General features: G+C 44.1%; 1 protein-coding gene across 13 annotated transcripts in view; it reads right to left on the minus strand.

Annotated features, from left to right (window-relative positions):
* SPRING1 (SREBF pathway regulator in golgi 1) overlaps nucleotides 1–16,078 on the minus strand; it is a 337,705-nt gene that overhangs the window by 71,024 nt on the left and 250,603 nt on the right. For 11 of the 13 annotated variants that reach the window (XM_067700713.1, XM_067700712.1, XM_067700719.1 and 8 more), the window contains one exon: nucleotides 352–466. In XM_067700713.1, coding sequence (XP_067556814.1) covers nucleotides 352–466 — 115 coding nt within the window. Of the gene's footprint in view, nucleotides 1–351; nucleotides 467–16,078 lie in introns of those variants that run through there. The other 2 variants (XM_067700724.1, XR_010933322.1) reach the window with 2 other exon arrangements.

The following is a 16,078-nucleotide window of genomic DNA, read 5'->3' on the forward strand; positions in this document are numbered from 1 at the left end:
TCTGTATTCAGTGACTTCATTTTGGGAGCTTGAAACTGGCCATGGTGGAATTATTTACACCATTGTAATTGGCAAATGCTGCAAATCAGGGGTTTCCTCTGGGAAGTCAGTTATCGAAATTTTACCTGCATACCACTGATCACAACCTTTGTGGTAGGTACTAATCATCCCCTTTGAACAGATGAAGCAGTTGAGGCTCAGAGATGCTAAGTGATTTGCCCAAGGTCAACTTCTAGAAAGTGATGGGGCTGGGATAAGATCCCAGTTCATGCCATTTCCACTGCACTGATACACCTTCATGTCTACTGAAGATAGGAAAAAAATCCAGAAGCTCACTCCTTTCCAACCTACCCCAACCTCCAGGTACTGCCTTGTGTTTGGTGAGTAAAATCTGAAGGTGGTTGGAGATGCCAGCCATGCAGAAGGTCTCTGATTCAGAGAGAAGAGTGGTAGGTAAATCCTTGGCCTGGAAAGGAGGGAGAGAAAGTGACAAAAAATGACAAGGTCAAGTTTTCAACAGACTGAAATCACATTCCACTCACCTGAGCCTTCAAGAACTAGTACTAAGTTGGCCAATTAAAGGTAATTTCATCTCTAGCGTCTCTTTGAGGGTTACTTAAAGAAGCCTTAAAAATTAATCTTTCCTTTATCCCAAGAACAAAACAAAATTCCCACCCACTATCTTCAAATGATGAGGTGTGGTGTTAAATTAATGTTATTTATTTTTTGCGGTACGTGGGCCCCTCACTATTGTCGCCTCTCCCGTCACGGAGCACAGGCTCCAGACGTGCTGGCTCAGCAGCCATGGCTCACGGGCCTAGCCGCTCCATGGCATGTGGGATCTTCCCAGACCGGGGCACGAACCCGTGTCCCCTACATCAGCAGGCGGACTCTCAACCACTGCGCCACCAGGGAAGCCCTAAATTAATGTTATTAATCGCAGACTGCAACTGCAGTTCTTCTGAACTCTGTGGACCCCGCACAGTTTGTTGCTTCTTTCAGTTACACATGTATTTTTATGTAGATTCAAGGTCCCTCTTGTGAAAGAATCATGAGCTCAGCAAATATCAGAAAAGCCTGAAACTCATCGGTTGGTAAATATCATTTGTTCTGTGTCTAGGAGGGCAGAGACCTTGGCTTGGGTGCCCTTGGAGAGACCAGATGCTTGCTCCTGGGAATTTTATAATCTTGTTGGGGCTTCGGAGGCAACCCTATACTAAATGGTTGAGGAAAAGTGAGAGAGGAAGTGCAGGTATTTAACAAATCTGGAGGGCAATTCAACAACTATTATTCAAGAGAGGCAACCTCAAACAACACTTGGAAATCATTTGTATAGATTTTTTTTTGTTTGTTTTTAAGATTTTTTCTTTTGATGCAGACCTTTTTTTTTTTTTTTTTTTTTTTTGCGGGGGGTACGCAGGCCTCTCACTGTTGTGGCCTCTCCTGTTGCGGAGCACAGGCTCCGGACGCGCAGGCCCAGCGGCCACGGCTCACAGGCCTAGCCGCTCTGCGGCATGTGGGATCTTCCCGGGCCGGGGCACGAACCCGTGCCCCCTGCAGCGGCAGGCGGACTCTCAACCCCTGCGCCACCAGGGAAACCCGATGCGGACCATTTTTAAAGTCTTTATTGAATTTGTTACAATACTGCTTCCGTTTTATGTTCCGGTTTTTTGGCCGCAAGGCATGTGGGATCTTAGCTCCCCAACCAGGGATCGAACCCACACCCCTTGCATTGGAAGGTGAAGTCTTAACCACTGGACCACCAGGGAAGTCCCTAGACTTTCAAGCTAGCAAAGTTAAGGGGGAAAAAGAAAACCCAGTAGTGGTCAATGCTGATGAGGATGTGGTGAGCCAGACATTTTTCATTCAGGGTAAACGGTACAACCTTTCAGAAACAAGCCAGGTAGATAACGCTTATCCTGATCTTGGTGTTCACCACACATGTCCTCAGTTGCTTTGCAGAGGCCTTTGCTGTTGTGTCCATCTTGGACCCCTTCTCCCTTCTTCTGGTAAAAGCACCCCAATATTCCTTGGGGGGATTACTCCCTCCACTCTCCAGCCCCATAGTTCAGGAGGAACTGATTTCACCTCTGGCTTGTACAGGTGTGTGGTAGACAGACTTCCAAGATCCCCCCTTGCCCCCCACCCCATGGTCCCTGTCTCTTGGTGTTCACACCTTTGTATGATCCCCTCCTCCTGAGTGTCGGCTGAACCTAATGACTGGCTTCTAATCAATAGAATACAGTGAAAGTAATGGATGTCATGTCTGTGATTAAGTTACAAACGGTTGTGATTTCTGTGATGCTAGCAGTCGATCTCTAGTTCCCTCTCAGATTGCATGCTTTGATGAATAAGCCACCGTGTGGTGAGGAACTAAGGGCAACCTCCAGCCAAGGCAACAGTCAGTGAAAGTCTGAGGCCCTCAGTCCAACATCCTATAAAAGACTGAGCCCTGACAACAACCACTGAGTAAGTTTGGAAGTGGATCCTTTCCCAGTTGAGCCTTCAGATGAGACTGTGGACCCAGGGCTGACACCTTCATAGCAGCCTTGTGAGATAATGTGAAGCAGAGGACCCAGCTGAGCTGTGCCCAGGTTCCTGACCCATGGAAACTATGAGATAATAAATGTGGGCTGTTTTAAATTGCTAAGTTTGGGGGTCATTTGTTATGTAGTAATAGATAACTAAGACAGGGTAGACATGCTCTAATCAACCAGAGCATTGCATTCCCCCAGCTACAATGATTAGTTCAGGGCTGTCCATGTGATTTAGTGTGAGGGTTAGGATTAATCCTGGCACTATTATAAGATCAGAGGGGGAAGAGATGCTCTGTCCATTGGTCTCAGAGTTGGGAGCTGCCAAAGACTACCTTGTGAAGAGGATCTACTTGAGAATGAAATAATATTAGCACCATGAGATAGATATTCCAGGCCTGATGACACTGTGTGAGCCCCTAGATCCAGCCTTGCCTGAAACTTTCCCTGGGGAATTTTTAGTTGTATAATCTAATAAATACTGTTTACTACTTAACTCATTTTGTATTGGGTTTCTGTTATTTATTAAAGCCTCTTTTAGTCATTCATTTGATAGGTATTCACTGAGTTTTTACATGTGCTATTCTTAGGCAATTCTTTTTCCTTTGGGAAAGAAAATCTTTCCAAGACCACTCCCATAGAAGACTTCTTGTTATATCTATTTGGGCAGAACTAGGTCACCTGCCTACCTCTAAACAAATTACTGGCAAAGAGAAACACTGCCTTTTTTTTTTTTTTTCTAATTTAGACATGACCCATTACTGGGCCTGGACCGACTGCTATCTGAACAACATCAGGGGAATTTATCAAGAAAGAAAACAGAAGGGGTCATTGGGCAAGTGACCAAGAGTGTCCACGACCATAATGATGATTATCTTAGGTCACATTTTTGGGGGACACTTACAACCCCCCAGGCTCTGGGCTAAGCACTTCACATGCATAATCTCATTCACTCTTTGCAGCCACTCTATGAGATAGGTTCTACCTGCTACCCATTTTTTATGGGTTGAATTATGTCCTTCCCAAATTCATATGTTGAAGTCCTACTCCCCTGCCCGCCCCCCTGCCAAGTACCTCAGAATGTGATCTTATTTCGGTCATTGCAGATGTAATTAGGACTTCCCTGGTGGCACAGTGGTTAAGAATCCACCTGCCAATTCAGGGGGACACGGATTCGAGCCCTGGTCCAGGAAGATCCCACATGCCGTGGAGCAACTAAGCCCATGCACCACAACTACTGAAGCCTGCGCACCTGGAGCCTGTGCTCCACGACAAGAGAAGCCACCACAGTGAGAAGTCCGCGCACCGCAAGGAAGAGTAGCCCCCACTGGCTGCAAGTAGAGAAAAGCCTGCGTGCAACAACGAAGACCCAACGCAGCCAAAAACAAATAAGTTAATTAATTTTTTAAAAAGATGTAATTAGATAAGATGATGTAATTAGGGTGGGACCTTATCCAATGTGACTGGTGTCCTTATAAAAAGGGGAAATTTGGACACACATAGAAGGAAGGCAGTAGGAAGAGATACAAGGAGGAGATGGCCAACTACACACTAGGGAGAGAGGCCTGGGACAGATCCTTCCTTCCACAGCCCGCAGAAGGAAGCAAACCTGCCATCACTTTGATTTCCAACTTCTGGCTTCCAGAACTGTGAGACAACGCATTTCTGTTGTTTAAGCCACCCAGTTTGTGGTACTTTGTTACGGCAGCCCTAGCAAAAGAAGACACCATTTTACAGAGTAATGGCTGGGAAAGTTAAGTGAATTTCCCAAGCACTGATTGCAACCAAGGTCTCTCTGACCCCAAAGCCCATGGTCTTAACCACAAGTCTAAAATGGATTGTGTACTGCAGGCAGCTGGGAGCTGGAGAAAGTTTGAGTGGCCCGTCCGAGCCACGTTTCAGGTAGAATGTCATCACTGCAGAGATCAAAAAGTTCCTTTTTGTGTCTGTCGTCAATCTCTTTTATCCTAGGCTTGCTGCCTCTGGCCTGGTTTCTAGGAGACAGGCAGAACCGCTCCTAGAGGCCTCCTCATAACCCCGCCTTGGACGAGAAGAAGGTAATTAAGTCCCTTCTTTTCTAGGACCTGTGGTCTCAGTCTTTGATCTTTCGTCCCTCTGCCCTAAAGCTTCCCCAGCCACTGAAGGAGGCGTGAGCAGGGTGTGAGAATAGCAGGGTGTGAGAATGGCTGGGCAAGGGCAAGTGTCCGAGGAGACCCAGGACTCACTCAGAGCCACTGGGATAAGGAAGGAACACTGGCTGGAGGCCTGTCCTGGCCACACACGATGTAGCCATGGTGATCCCTGGACCCTCAACCACCCAGCAAGGGGTTGACGACGCTGTATCTAAGCCCCCTTCTTTGCTCCTGAGATCCAAAGCCACTCGATAGCTTGGAGCCTCTACGTCCCCCACTTCAAAAGTTTAAACGTACACATTTATATATTGATAATATGTTTTTGGTTAAAAAGGAAGAGAGAGGGAGAGCGAGAGAACGAAAAGCTGCTTCTTCTATCTTGAGTCATCACAGAGCTCCTATTCCCATCCCACCCTCGGCCCTGTGGCCTCCCCCCTCCATTCTCTATTCGGTTTGCAAGGCTGTTATTCCTGCCAAATGAGTCATTGATGTGGGAAAGTTAATTCATTCTGGCAGACTTCACCATTGCTCTGAGAAGTGGGGACTGTGCACCTACTGCCGCGGAAGACAGGTTATTGTGGTGGTTCATTCAGTCCTCCTTGCATTCATTCATTTATTCCCAGAGCACATAATCATCTCTCACAGACACAATTGGGCAGACTCACTGATTGTTTTCTATCTCAGGGAGTAGATGTGAGGCTTAAATGAGGTAACATATGTAAAAAGGCTTAAATAATAATAATAATGACAATAATAATGATAATAGCTAATCCTCATTGAGCACTTATTATGTGTCAAGCTGATGCTAAGCTTTTTTAAAAATAAATAAGGCAATAAATTAAGCAGGCTTTACTTAATGCCTTTAATCCTGACGCTGTTTTCTGGGGCAGGGATGATTATTATCTCTGTTTTGGAGATTCAGAGACTGAAGCTCAAAGGGGTCAAGGTGGTCTGGCCACAGTCATTACACACCTCATAAGTGGCTGAGGGAAGTCAAGCCCAGCTTCCTCTTATCATGACCCATATTTATAAGGTGTTGACCACGTGGCAGACACTGGACTTACAACCTGCTTCTCCACTCCCAGCCCACTTGGCTCTTCACAGGAACCTGTGACGTCGGGACTGCAATTAGCATCTGTTTTCCAGCTGAGCAAACTACATTTTGGAGAAGCAGGGCAACTTGCCCAAGGAGGCATGGCTATTACCCAGAAGAGCTGGGTGGAGAGCAGGCAGTCTGGGCTCGGAAGACACTCTGTCCTCGTTGTGAGCAGCGAGCCTGGCACTTAGCATGTGTGTCCCGTTCTTGTTGGCCACACTCACCATCAGCACCATGGACACTCCTTCTGGGACCCTTACATTGTCGTGGGCACATAGATCCTGTGACAGAGGCAGTGCCGTGTGCTCACCAAACCCCATGTCCTCATTCTCTGAGACACACAGATGAACTCTGGCAGTTAGGCAGGTTCATGCCACTGAATTCTGACCAATGGAATGTGGGGTAAGTGATGAGGGTCACTTCCAAGCCTGGCCCTGAAAAAAGCCCATGAGCCTCTATCTGCTGCTTAGATGCAGAGGATCCCATGGAAGATTCTGAGACCCTAGGGGAGGGTGGAACCACTGAACTGGAAGATGTCTGAGTGACTGCTCTCCCACTGAGCCATACTGGACTTTAATGTGCACCTCAACCGTTACTGGGGTACCCACTGAGATGGGGGTTTGTTACAGCAGCTAGACTATCCTCACTCATACAGATATTACTGGAAGGGTTTTTGATATAATGAGATTCTGGTCTAGGGTTTCCTTGGGAAAGGACTCACCTACGCCAGAACTCAAGCTTCATAAAAGTAGAGTCCCCTGTGTCAAGTGCAGGGCTTGGCACACAGTAGGTCTTCAGGAAATATTTGTGGAAGTGACCAAATGAATCTCCCATCTCTGAGGTCCTTGGACCACTGGGAAGCTTCCTGGATGGTGATGCAGGAAGGAGGTCTTAATCATGCCACCTAATCCTCCATCCTTTCCCAATACTCATGCTAACTAACCCTCATCTACTTCCCTGCATGTCCCCAGTACGGTGCTGGGGAGACAACCCCAGCAGTAACATCTAGAACCTGCTTGTCAAGGCTGATGTCACTCTACAAATATCAAGCTGACTTCATTCCATCCTAACTGGCCGTCAAATCTGGGAAAAGCCAGGCAGACTGGACTCCAAGATGCACACACTACATTCAGATGTTTACAGAAAACCAGTGTACAAGGATTTGCTCGAAAGCTAAATTTCCTCTTAGCCAAAGCCCAGAAATACCTTTTAAACCCTGAGCAAATAAGCCAGAGAAGAAGGCATTCTCCCTCTGACAGAGTCCTTAGAGCCTGGGAGATCTTCAACTTTGCAAGGAAGCAAGCTTGCTGCAAAAGGTGTGTGGCACAGCGGAGCCCCTCACCACTCACAGCCAGCCCCTTTGAGAACCTTCCCTTTAGTCCCAGAGCACAGGGGCACAGACAGCCACAAGCACCAACCCTGACTTCAGGCTGTGAACAGAAAACCTGAAATGCACATCTAGGTCCACTCGGAGAGATAACGTTGGCTCGGAATAAAATTAAAAGGAGCCATTGTTTTTTAAAAATTAACCAACCAAACAAAACCATGTCCCCACAGAGTGTTGAACTGAGTAAAATGTATGCTGACCAAAAGTTTGCTAGAGCCATCACTGACATTGAGAATACTGTCTGACATTTATCAAGCACTTCTTAGGTGCCAAGTGATGGCTTTCTACAGAAACCTCGTTTAACCCTCACAACAAACTTCTGAGACAGAAATGACCACTATTACCTCTTTTACACATGCAGAGATGGAGCAGCAGAGACGTTCAGTAACAGGTTTGATTTCACAGAGCCAGCAAGCAGCTGTGCCAGGATGCTCACCCAGCACGTCTGCAATTAGCCAGGTCCCAGTTCAAAGCCCAGCTCAGCTTGGCTATATGATCTTGGGCAACTTATTTAACTTCTCTGAGCATCTGAAGACAAGAAGAGTAATAGAACCTAGTTTATAAATTTAAGTGAGATGATATATGTGAACATAGCTAAATGATCATTTGCTCTTATCGCATTTCATCTTGCATGTTGTTTTAATTGTAAGGCATTATTCGGGCTGCCGGCAGCTGGAAGCAGAGGTCTGCTCCCGTGTCCGGGTGTGTCAGAGACTCTGGGGTGCTGAGGCCAGGAAGCAGCCGAGCAGAAGGGGCCCGAGAGCATTGGCAGGGGTTGGAGGAAGTAGGAAGCAGCCATAGAAGGGTGAAGAGAGCTTGGCGGGATGAGCGATGAGACCTCCAAACCCACCAGCAAAACCAGTGAACGTGGTCCCCTAGATCACGTGTGATGTGGCCCCACTGGGTATAGCCACAAAGGCACCCCTCCTTTCTACTTGCAGCGGGGAAGATGATTTGGCTGAGCAAGAGGGAAACTGAGGAGAGAGGAAAGGCTGTGGACTTCCGGGACGGTGGGGGCAGTGCCTGGGAGAAGGAGGGGCCAGCTGAGCAGGAAGAAACGGGCAGTGTATGAGTTTCCAGTGGCTGCTGTAACAAATGGCCACAAACGTGTCTCTGTCTTCCCATGGCCTTCTCCTCTATGTGCGTCTCCCCGCCTTCTCTTTTCTTCTCTTACAAGGACGCTTGTCTTCAGATTTAGGCACCTCCCCCCCATCCAGGATAATCTCATCTTGAGATCCTTAACTTTATTACATCTACAAAGACCTGTTTTTCAAATAAGGTCACATCCACAAGTGGAAATATCTTTTGGGGGCCACCATTCAACCTGCTACAGGCTTAGGAAATAGAAGGGTTCATTTGCCCCCTAAAACTTACAATCATTAATGCTTCTAAACATTAAAAAGTACAGAACATAAAATAACCGACATCCATCTACCCAGAACCCCAATTTAAAAGATGTTAACATTTTCCCGTAATTGCTCAGATGTGTCTCAGAAAAAAAATATATATATATATAAAACATAACAAACACATCCCTTCCCTTCCTTCTCTCCTTAGAGAGAACCACAGTCCTGAATTTGGTCTTTCACTCTCGTGCATGTTGTTATACTTTCACTGCATTTGTATGTAACTTTAAACAATTGACAGTTCCTGTATGTTTTTAAAATTTTACATAAATGGTATTACATGGTATTTATCCCTTTTAAAATCTGCAGCTTAAAAAAAATCTGCAGCTTTATAAAGATATAATTCACACATCATAAAACTCATCCTTCTAAAGTGTACAACTCAGTGGCTTTTAGTATATTGACAGAATTGTAAAACCACCAACAGTATCTAATTCCAGACCATTTTCATTACCCCGGAAAGAAGCCCGTACCTATTAACAACCACACCCCTGCTCCCACCTTTCCTTTCCCTCCTACCTCTGGCAAGCACTAGTCTACCTCCTGTCTCTATGGATTTGTCTATTCGGGACACTCCATACAAATGAAATATATGTGGTCATTGGGGCTCCTTAGTTTAGCATAATGTTTTCAAGTTTCACCTATGTTGTAGCATGCATGTATCAATATTTCATTCCTTTTTATGGCTGAATTATATTCCATTGTATGGATAGACCACATTTTGTTTATCCCATCATCAGTTGATGGACATTTGGGTTGTTTCCACTTTTTGGTTATTATGAGTAATGCTGCTGTGAACATTCGTGTACATGTTTTTGTGTGAACATGTGTTTCAATTCTCTTCAGTATATACTTAGGAGTGGAATTACTAGGTCACATGGTAACTCTACGTTTAACTTTTTGAGGAACTGCTCAACTGTTTTCCAAAGTGTCTGCATCATTTTACTTTGCTACCAGCAATGATAAGGGTTCTAATTTCTCCCCATCCTTGCCAATACTTGTTACTGGCTATCTTTTTTTTTTTTTTTTTTTTTTGCGATACGCGGGCCTCTCACCGCTGTGGCCCCTCCCACCGCGGAGCACAGGCCCCGGACGCGCAGGCTCAGCGGCCATGGCCCACAGGCCCAGCCGCTCCGCGACAAGTGGGATCCTCCCGGACCAGGGCACGAACCCGTGTCCCCTGCATCGGCAGGCGGACTCTCAACCACTGCGCCACCAGGGAAGCCCTGTCACTTTAGCTTTTACTTTCATGTCATTTCTAAGAAACCATTGCCTAGTCCAGGGTCATGAAGATTTATGCTTATGTTTTCTTCTAAGAATTTTACAGTTTTAGCTCTTATGTTGAGACCTTTGATCCATTTTGAGTTAATTTTTGTAGATGGTATAAAGTAGGGTTCCAGCTTCATTCTTACATGTGTCCCGGCACAATTTGTGGAAAAGATTGTCCTTTGTCCACTGAATTGTCTTGGGACCCTTGTTGAAAATCAGTTGAACAAAATGTAAAGGTTAATTTCTGGACTCTTAATTCGATTTCATTGATCTGTATGTCTCTTCTTATACTAGTGCCACTCTGTCCTGATTATTTTAGCTTTGTAGTAAGTTTTGAAATCGGGAAATGTCAGTCCTCCAACTTTGTTCTTCTTTTTCTTTTTTCTTTTGGCCGTGCTGCACAGCATGTGGGATCTTAGTTCCCCGACCAGGGATCAAATCTGAGCCCTCTGCACTGGAAGTGCGGAGCCTCAACCACTGGACAGCCAGGGAAGTCCTCTGTTCTTCTTTTCCAAGAGTTTTGGCTCTTCTAGATCTCTTGCATTTCCATCTAAATAGTAACATCAGTTCGTCAATTTCTATGGAAAAGGCAGCTGGAATTTTGGTAGAGATTGCATTGAATATGTAGATTAATTTGGGTGGTATCGCCATCGTAATAATATTATGGCTTTCAACTTATAATCATGGGATTTCTTTCAATTTACTTAGGTCTTTAATTTTCAATGGCATTTTATAGTTTTTAATATTCAAGTCTTGTACTTCTTTTGTTAAATGTATCCTTAAGTATTTTATCCTTTTTTTGCCATTGTAAGTGGAATTGTTTTCTTAATTTTATTTTCAGATTATTTATTGCTAATGTATAGAAATACAATTGATTATTGTATATTGATCTTGTATCCTACAACCTTGCTTAACTCATTTTAAAGTTCTAATAGTTTTTTGCCTTTGCTTTTTGCATTTGTGGATTCCTTAGGATTTTCTATGTACAAGATCATGCCATCTGCAAACAGAGATAGTTTTACATCTTCCTTTCTAATCTGGTTTCCTTTTATTTCTTCCTCTTGCTTAATTGCCCTAGCTGAAACCTCCAGTACAATGTTGAATAGAAGTGGTGACAGTGGATACCCTTGTCTTGCTTCTGATCTTAGAGAGAAATTATTCAGTCTTTCATCATTAAGTATGAGGTTAGCTGTGGGGTTTTTCATAGATGCCCTGTATCAGATTGAAGAAGTTCCCTTCTATTCCTAGTTTCTGAGTGTTTTTTTTAAATCATGAAAGGATGTTGGATTTTGTCAAATACTCTTTCTGCACCTATTGAAATGATTGTATGGCTTTTCCCCTTTTTTCTATTAATATGACACATTACATTGATTAGTTTTTTAATATGTTAAACCGATCTTGCATTCCTGGAATAAATCCCACTTGGTCCTGGTGTATAATCCACTTTATATGTTGCTGGATTTAGTTTGCTTTGTTGAGAAGTTCTGCATCCATATTCACAAGAGATATTTGTCTATACTTTTCTTTTGATGTCTTTGGTTTGGGTATCTTGGTAATACTGGCCACATAGAATGATTTGGGAAGTATTCTCTCTTCTTCTATTTTTTGGGAGAGTGTATGAAGGATCAGTGTTAATTATTCTTTAAATGTTAGGTAGAATTCACCAGTGAAGCCACCTGTGCCTGGGCTTTTCTTCATAGGAAGTTTATTTAGTTACATATCAAATCCTTTAAAATTTAATGAGAACTTTTCAAAGGCCTAGCTTATGGTCTAGCCTAGAGAACGTTCCATGTGCACTTGAGAAGAATGGTTTCTGATGTTTTGGGGTGAAGTGTTCTACGGACATCTAAGAGGTCTGGTTGGTTTATAGTACTGTTCAAGTCTTCTATTTCTTTGTTTATCTTCTCCCTTTTGGATAGTACAGTACTGACGTCTCCAGCTTTTATTGCTGAGTAGTCTAGTTCTCCTCACATTTCTGTCAGTTTTTGCTTCATGCATTTCAGGGCTCTGTTGCCTCCGTGATTGATTATCATTACGTTTTTGTTTTTGTTTTTGTTTTTTTTGCGGTACGCGGGCCTCTCACTGTGTGGCCTCTCCCGTTGCGGAGCACAGGCTCTGGACGCGCAGGCTCAGCGGCCATGGCTCACGGGCCCAGCTGCTCCGCGGCATGTGGGATCCTCCCGGACCGGGGCACGAACCCGCGTCCCCTGCATCGGCAGGCAGGCTCTCAACCACTGCACCACCAGGGAAGCCCTGATTATCATTATGAAATGTCCTTCTTTGTCTCAAGTACAGTTTTTTTTCTTAATGTCCATTTTGCCTGATATTTGTATAGCCATTCCAGTTCCCTTTTGGCTACTGTTTGCATGGTATATCTTTTTCTATCCTTTTACTTTCAATCTACTTGTATCTTTGCATCTAAACTGTGTCTACATAGATAGCATATAGTTGGATTTTTAAAATTCACCCTGCTCATTTCTGCCTTTTGAGTGGCATGTTTAGTTCACTTACATTTAATAGAATTACCGACAAGGTAGATTTTAATGTAATTACAGATGAGGTGTCTGTAATTTTTCTATTTGTTTTCTATGAGTCTATGTCCTTTTTTTTTTTTACCTCTTTTTCTCTATTACTGCCTCCTTTTGTGTTAAACAGATATTTTCTAGTATACCATTTTAATTCCCTTGTTATTTCTTTTACTATATTTTTTGAGTTATTTTCTTAGTGGTTGCCCTGGGGATTACATATAACACCTTCATTTAAAACAATCTAGTTCAGGGCTTCCCTGGTGGTGCAGTGGTTAAGAATCCGCCTGCCAATGCGGGGGCCATGGGTTCGAGCCCTGGTCCGCGAAGATCCCACATGCCGCAGAGCAACTAAGCCCATGCTAAACTCAGCCTGTTCTCTAAATTTATTTAAAAAAACCTTTATTTCAATATAGCTTGTTCTTTACTGCCTCCTTTGTGCATTGCTGTCTCAGAACACAATACACAGAAAAATTACATCTTTCACGTTATAAGCCCATCAACACGTTAGTACTTATGATTTTATGCAGTTGTCTTTTATTAATAATAATAAATAAATTTATTTATTTTATTTATTTATTTTTGGCTGCATTGGGTCTTCGTTGCTGCACACAGGCTCTCTCTAGTTGCGGCGAGCGGGGGATACTCTTCCTTGTGGTGCACGGGCTTCTTATTGCAGTGGCTTCTCTTGTTGCAGAGCACAGGCTCTAGGCACGCGGGTTTCAGTAGGTGTGGCATGTGGGCTCAGTAGTTGTGGCTCGTGGGCTCTAGAGCACAGGCTCAGTAGTTGTGGCACATGGGCTTAGTTGCCCTGCGGCATGTGAGATCTTCCTGCACCAGGGCACGAACCCATGTCCCCTGCATTGGCAGGTGGATACTTAACTGCTGAGCCACCAGGGAAGTCCTGCAGTTGTCTTTTAAATAAGAAAGGAAAAGAAAAATACATTTATGCATTATTTTATATTTACCTATGTAATTACCTGTACATGTGTTCTTAATTTCTTTCTGTGGATTCAAGCTAATGCCTAGGTTCCTTTCATTTTAACCTGAATGATTAATACTAAAGTATTTCTTGTAGGGCAGGTCTCCTAGCAATAAATATTCTTTGTTTTTATGTCAATGTCTTAATTTCACCTTCATTTTTTTGTTTTTTTGTTTGTTTGTTTTTGCGGTACGCGGGCCTCTCACTGTTGTGGTCTCTCCCGTTGTGGAGCACAGGCTCCGGACGCGCAGGCTCAGCGGCCATGGCTCACGGGCCCAGCCGCTCCGTGGCACGTGGGATCCTCCCGGACCGGGGCACGAACCCATGTCCCCTGCATCGGCAGGCGGACTCCCAACCACTGCGCCACCAGGGAAGCCTTCATCTTCATTTTTGAAGGATAGATATACTGTGTATGGAATACTTTGTTGGCAGTCTTCCTTTTGGTATCCTGAATATGTCATCCCACTGCTTCCCAAACTTCATGATTTCTGATGAGAAATCCACTGTTAATCTTATTGAGGTGATGGGCCACTTTTCTCTGCTTTCGAGACTTTCTCTTGGTCTTCCCTTTTGAAAGTTTGGCTATCTGTAACATATCTGTGTCTAGATATGGATTCTTTGAGTTTACCCTACTTGGAGTTTGTTAAGCTTCTTGGATGTGAGATTAGTTTGTTTTAAATCAAATTTGTGATATTATTATTCAGATATTCCTTCTGCCCGTTTCTCACTTTTCCTTTTGGGACTCCCATTATGCATAGTTAGTATGTTTGATGGTATACCACAGGTCTCTGGGGCTCTGTTCATTTATCTTCATTTTTCTTTCTGTTGCTCAAACTGGATACTCTCAACTCACCTGTCTTCAAGTTTGCTAATTCTTTCTTCTGCCAACTCAGATCTGCTCTTGAGTCCCTCCACTGAATTTTTCATTCTGATTATGGCACTGCAATTTTCAACATCAGAATATCTATGTGGATCTTTAAAAAATAATTTCTATCCCTTTATTGATATCTCTATTTGGCAATACCTCATCTCATACTTTCCTTTTATGATTTAGACATGGTTTATTTTAGTTCTTTGAACAAATTTAAAACATCTGATTTAAAATCTTTGTCTAGTAAGTCAAATGTCTTGGTTTTCCAGGGACTAATTCCTGTGTATGAACCATATATTCCTAGTTTTTTTGTTTTTGTTGTTGTTTTTGTTTTGCAGTATGCGGGCCTCTCACTGTTGTGGCCTCTCATTGCGGAGCACAGGCTCTGGACGCGCAGGCTCAGCGGCCATGGCTCACGGTCCCAGCTGCTCCGCGGCATGTGGGATCTTCCTGGACCGGGGCACAAACCCGTGTCCCCTGCATCAGCAGGCGGACTCTCAACCACTGCGCCACCAGGGAAGCCCTATTCCTGGTTTTTTGAATGTCTAATATTTTTTATAGAAAACTGGACATTTTTAGTAACATAATATGGCAACTCTAGAAATCAGATTTCCTCCCGCTTTTGCTGCTCGTTGTTGTTACTGTTTGTTTAGTGACTTTCCTGTACTTACTCTGTGAAGTCTTTAATTTTTGTTGTGCATGGTCACTGAAATCTCTACTTGGCTAGCTTAGTGGTCAGCTTTTTTTAAAAATAAATTTATTTATTTAATTTATTTTTGGCTGCATTGGTCTTTGTTGCTGTGCGTGGGCTTTCTCTAGTTGCAGCAAGTGGGGGCTACTCTTCATTGCAATGCACGGGTTTCTCATTGTGGTGGCTTCTCTTGTTGTGGAGCACGGGCTCTAGATGCGCAGGCTTCAGTAGTTGTGGCACGTAGGCTCAGTAGTTGTGGCTCACGGGCTCTAGAGCACAGGCTCAGTAGTTGTGGTGCACGGGCTTAGTTGCTCCGTGGCACGTGGGATCTTCCTGGACCAGAGCTCAAACCCGTGTCCCCTGCATTGGCAGGCGGATTGTTAACAGCTGTGCCACCAGGGAAGCCCCAGTGGTCAGCTTTTTATTGAACAGAGATTTTCTTAAATGCCTTGAACCAGTTAGTCTCCCAATCTTTGCTGAAGGCTTATGTGTGTTGGGCTATAGGTTCCATGCTGTGGCAGGCAGTTTTTATAAATACCTTAACCTTCACTTCTGCTTGTAAAGCTCCTCAAGGTCAGCTAGAGTTGAGACATAAGGGCCTTCTAACGTATTTCTTGAGCATACACATAGTCTTGCATATGTGCGTGGCCTTCTAGATTCCCAGGTTTATATCAGAGCTTTTCAAAGCCCCCGACAGACAGCTGATAGCTCTGTTTTCTTTTTTGTTTTTCTTTTTAGTCGTTTAGTCAGCCTCTTTTTTTTTTAAATGCCATTTAAAATATATATATATATATATATATATTTTTTTTTTTTTTTTTTTTTGCCGTACGTGGGCCTCTCACTGTTGTGGCCTCTCCCGTTGTGGAGCACAGGCTCCGGACATGCAGGCTTAGCGGCCATGGCTCACGGGCCCAGCTGCTCTGCGGCATGTGGGATCTTCCCGGACCGGGGCACGAACCCGTGTCCCCTGCATCGGCAGGCGGACTCTCAACCACTGCGCCAACAGGGAAGCCCTATATGTGTATTTTTAATATTTCTTTATTTGGCTACATCAGTTTTTTTTAGTTGCGGCACACGGGATCTTCATTGTAGCATGTGGGATCTTCGTTGCGGCATGCAGGATCTTTCGTTGTGGCATGTGGGATCCTTCACTGCAGTGCATGGGCTCTCTAATTGTGGCACATA

The sequence above is a fragment of the Pseudorca crassidens genome, chromosome 12 (assembly GCF_039906515.1).
Source record: "Pseudorca crassidens isolate mPseCra1 chromosome 12, mPseCra1.hap1, whole genome shotgun sequence".
Lineage (NCBI taxonomy): Eukaryota > Metazoa > Chordata > Mammalia > Artiodactyla > Delphinidae > Pseudorca > Pseudorca crassidens.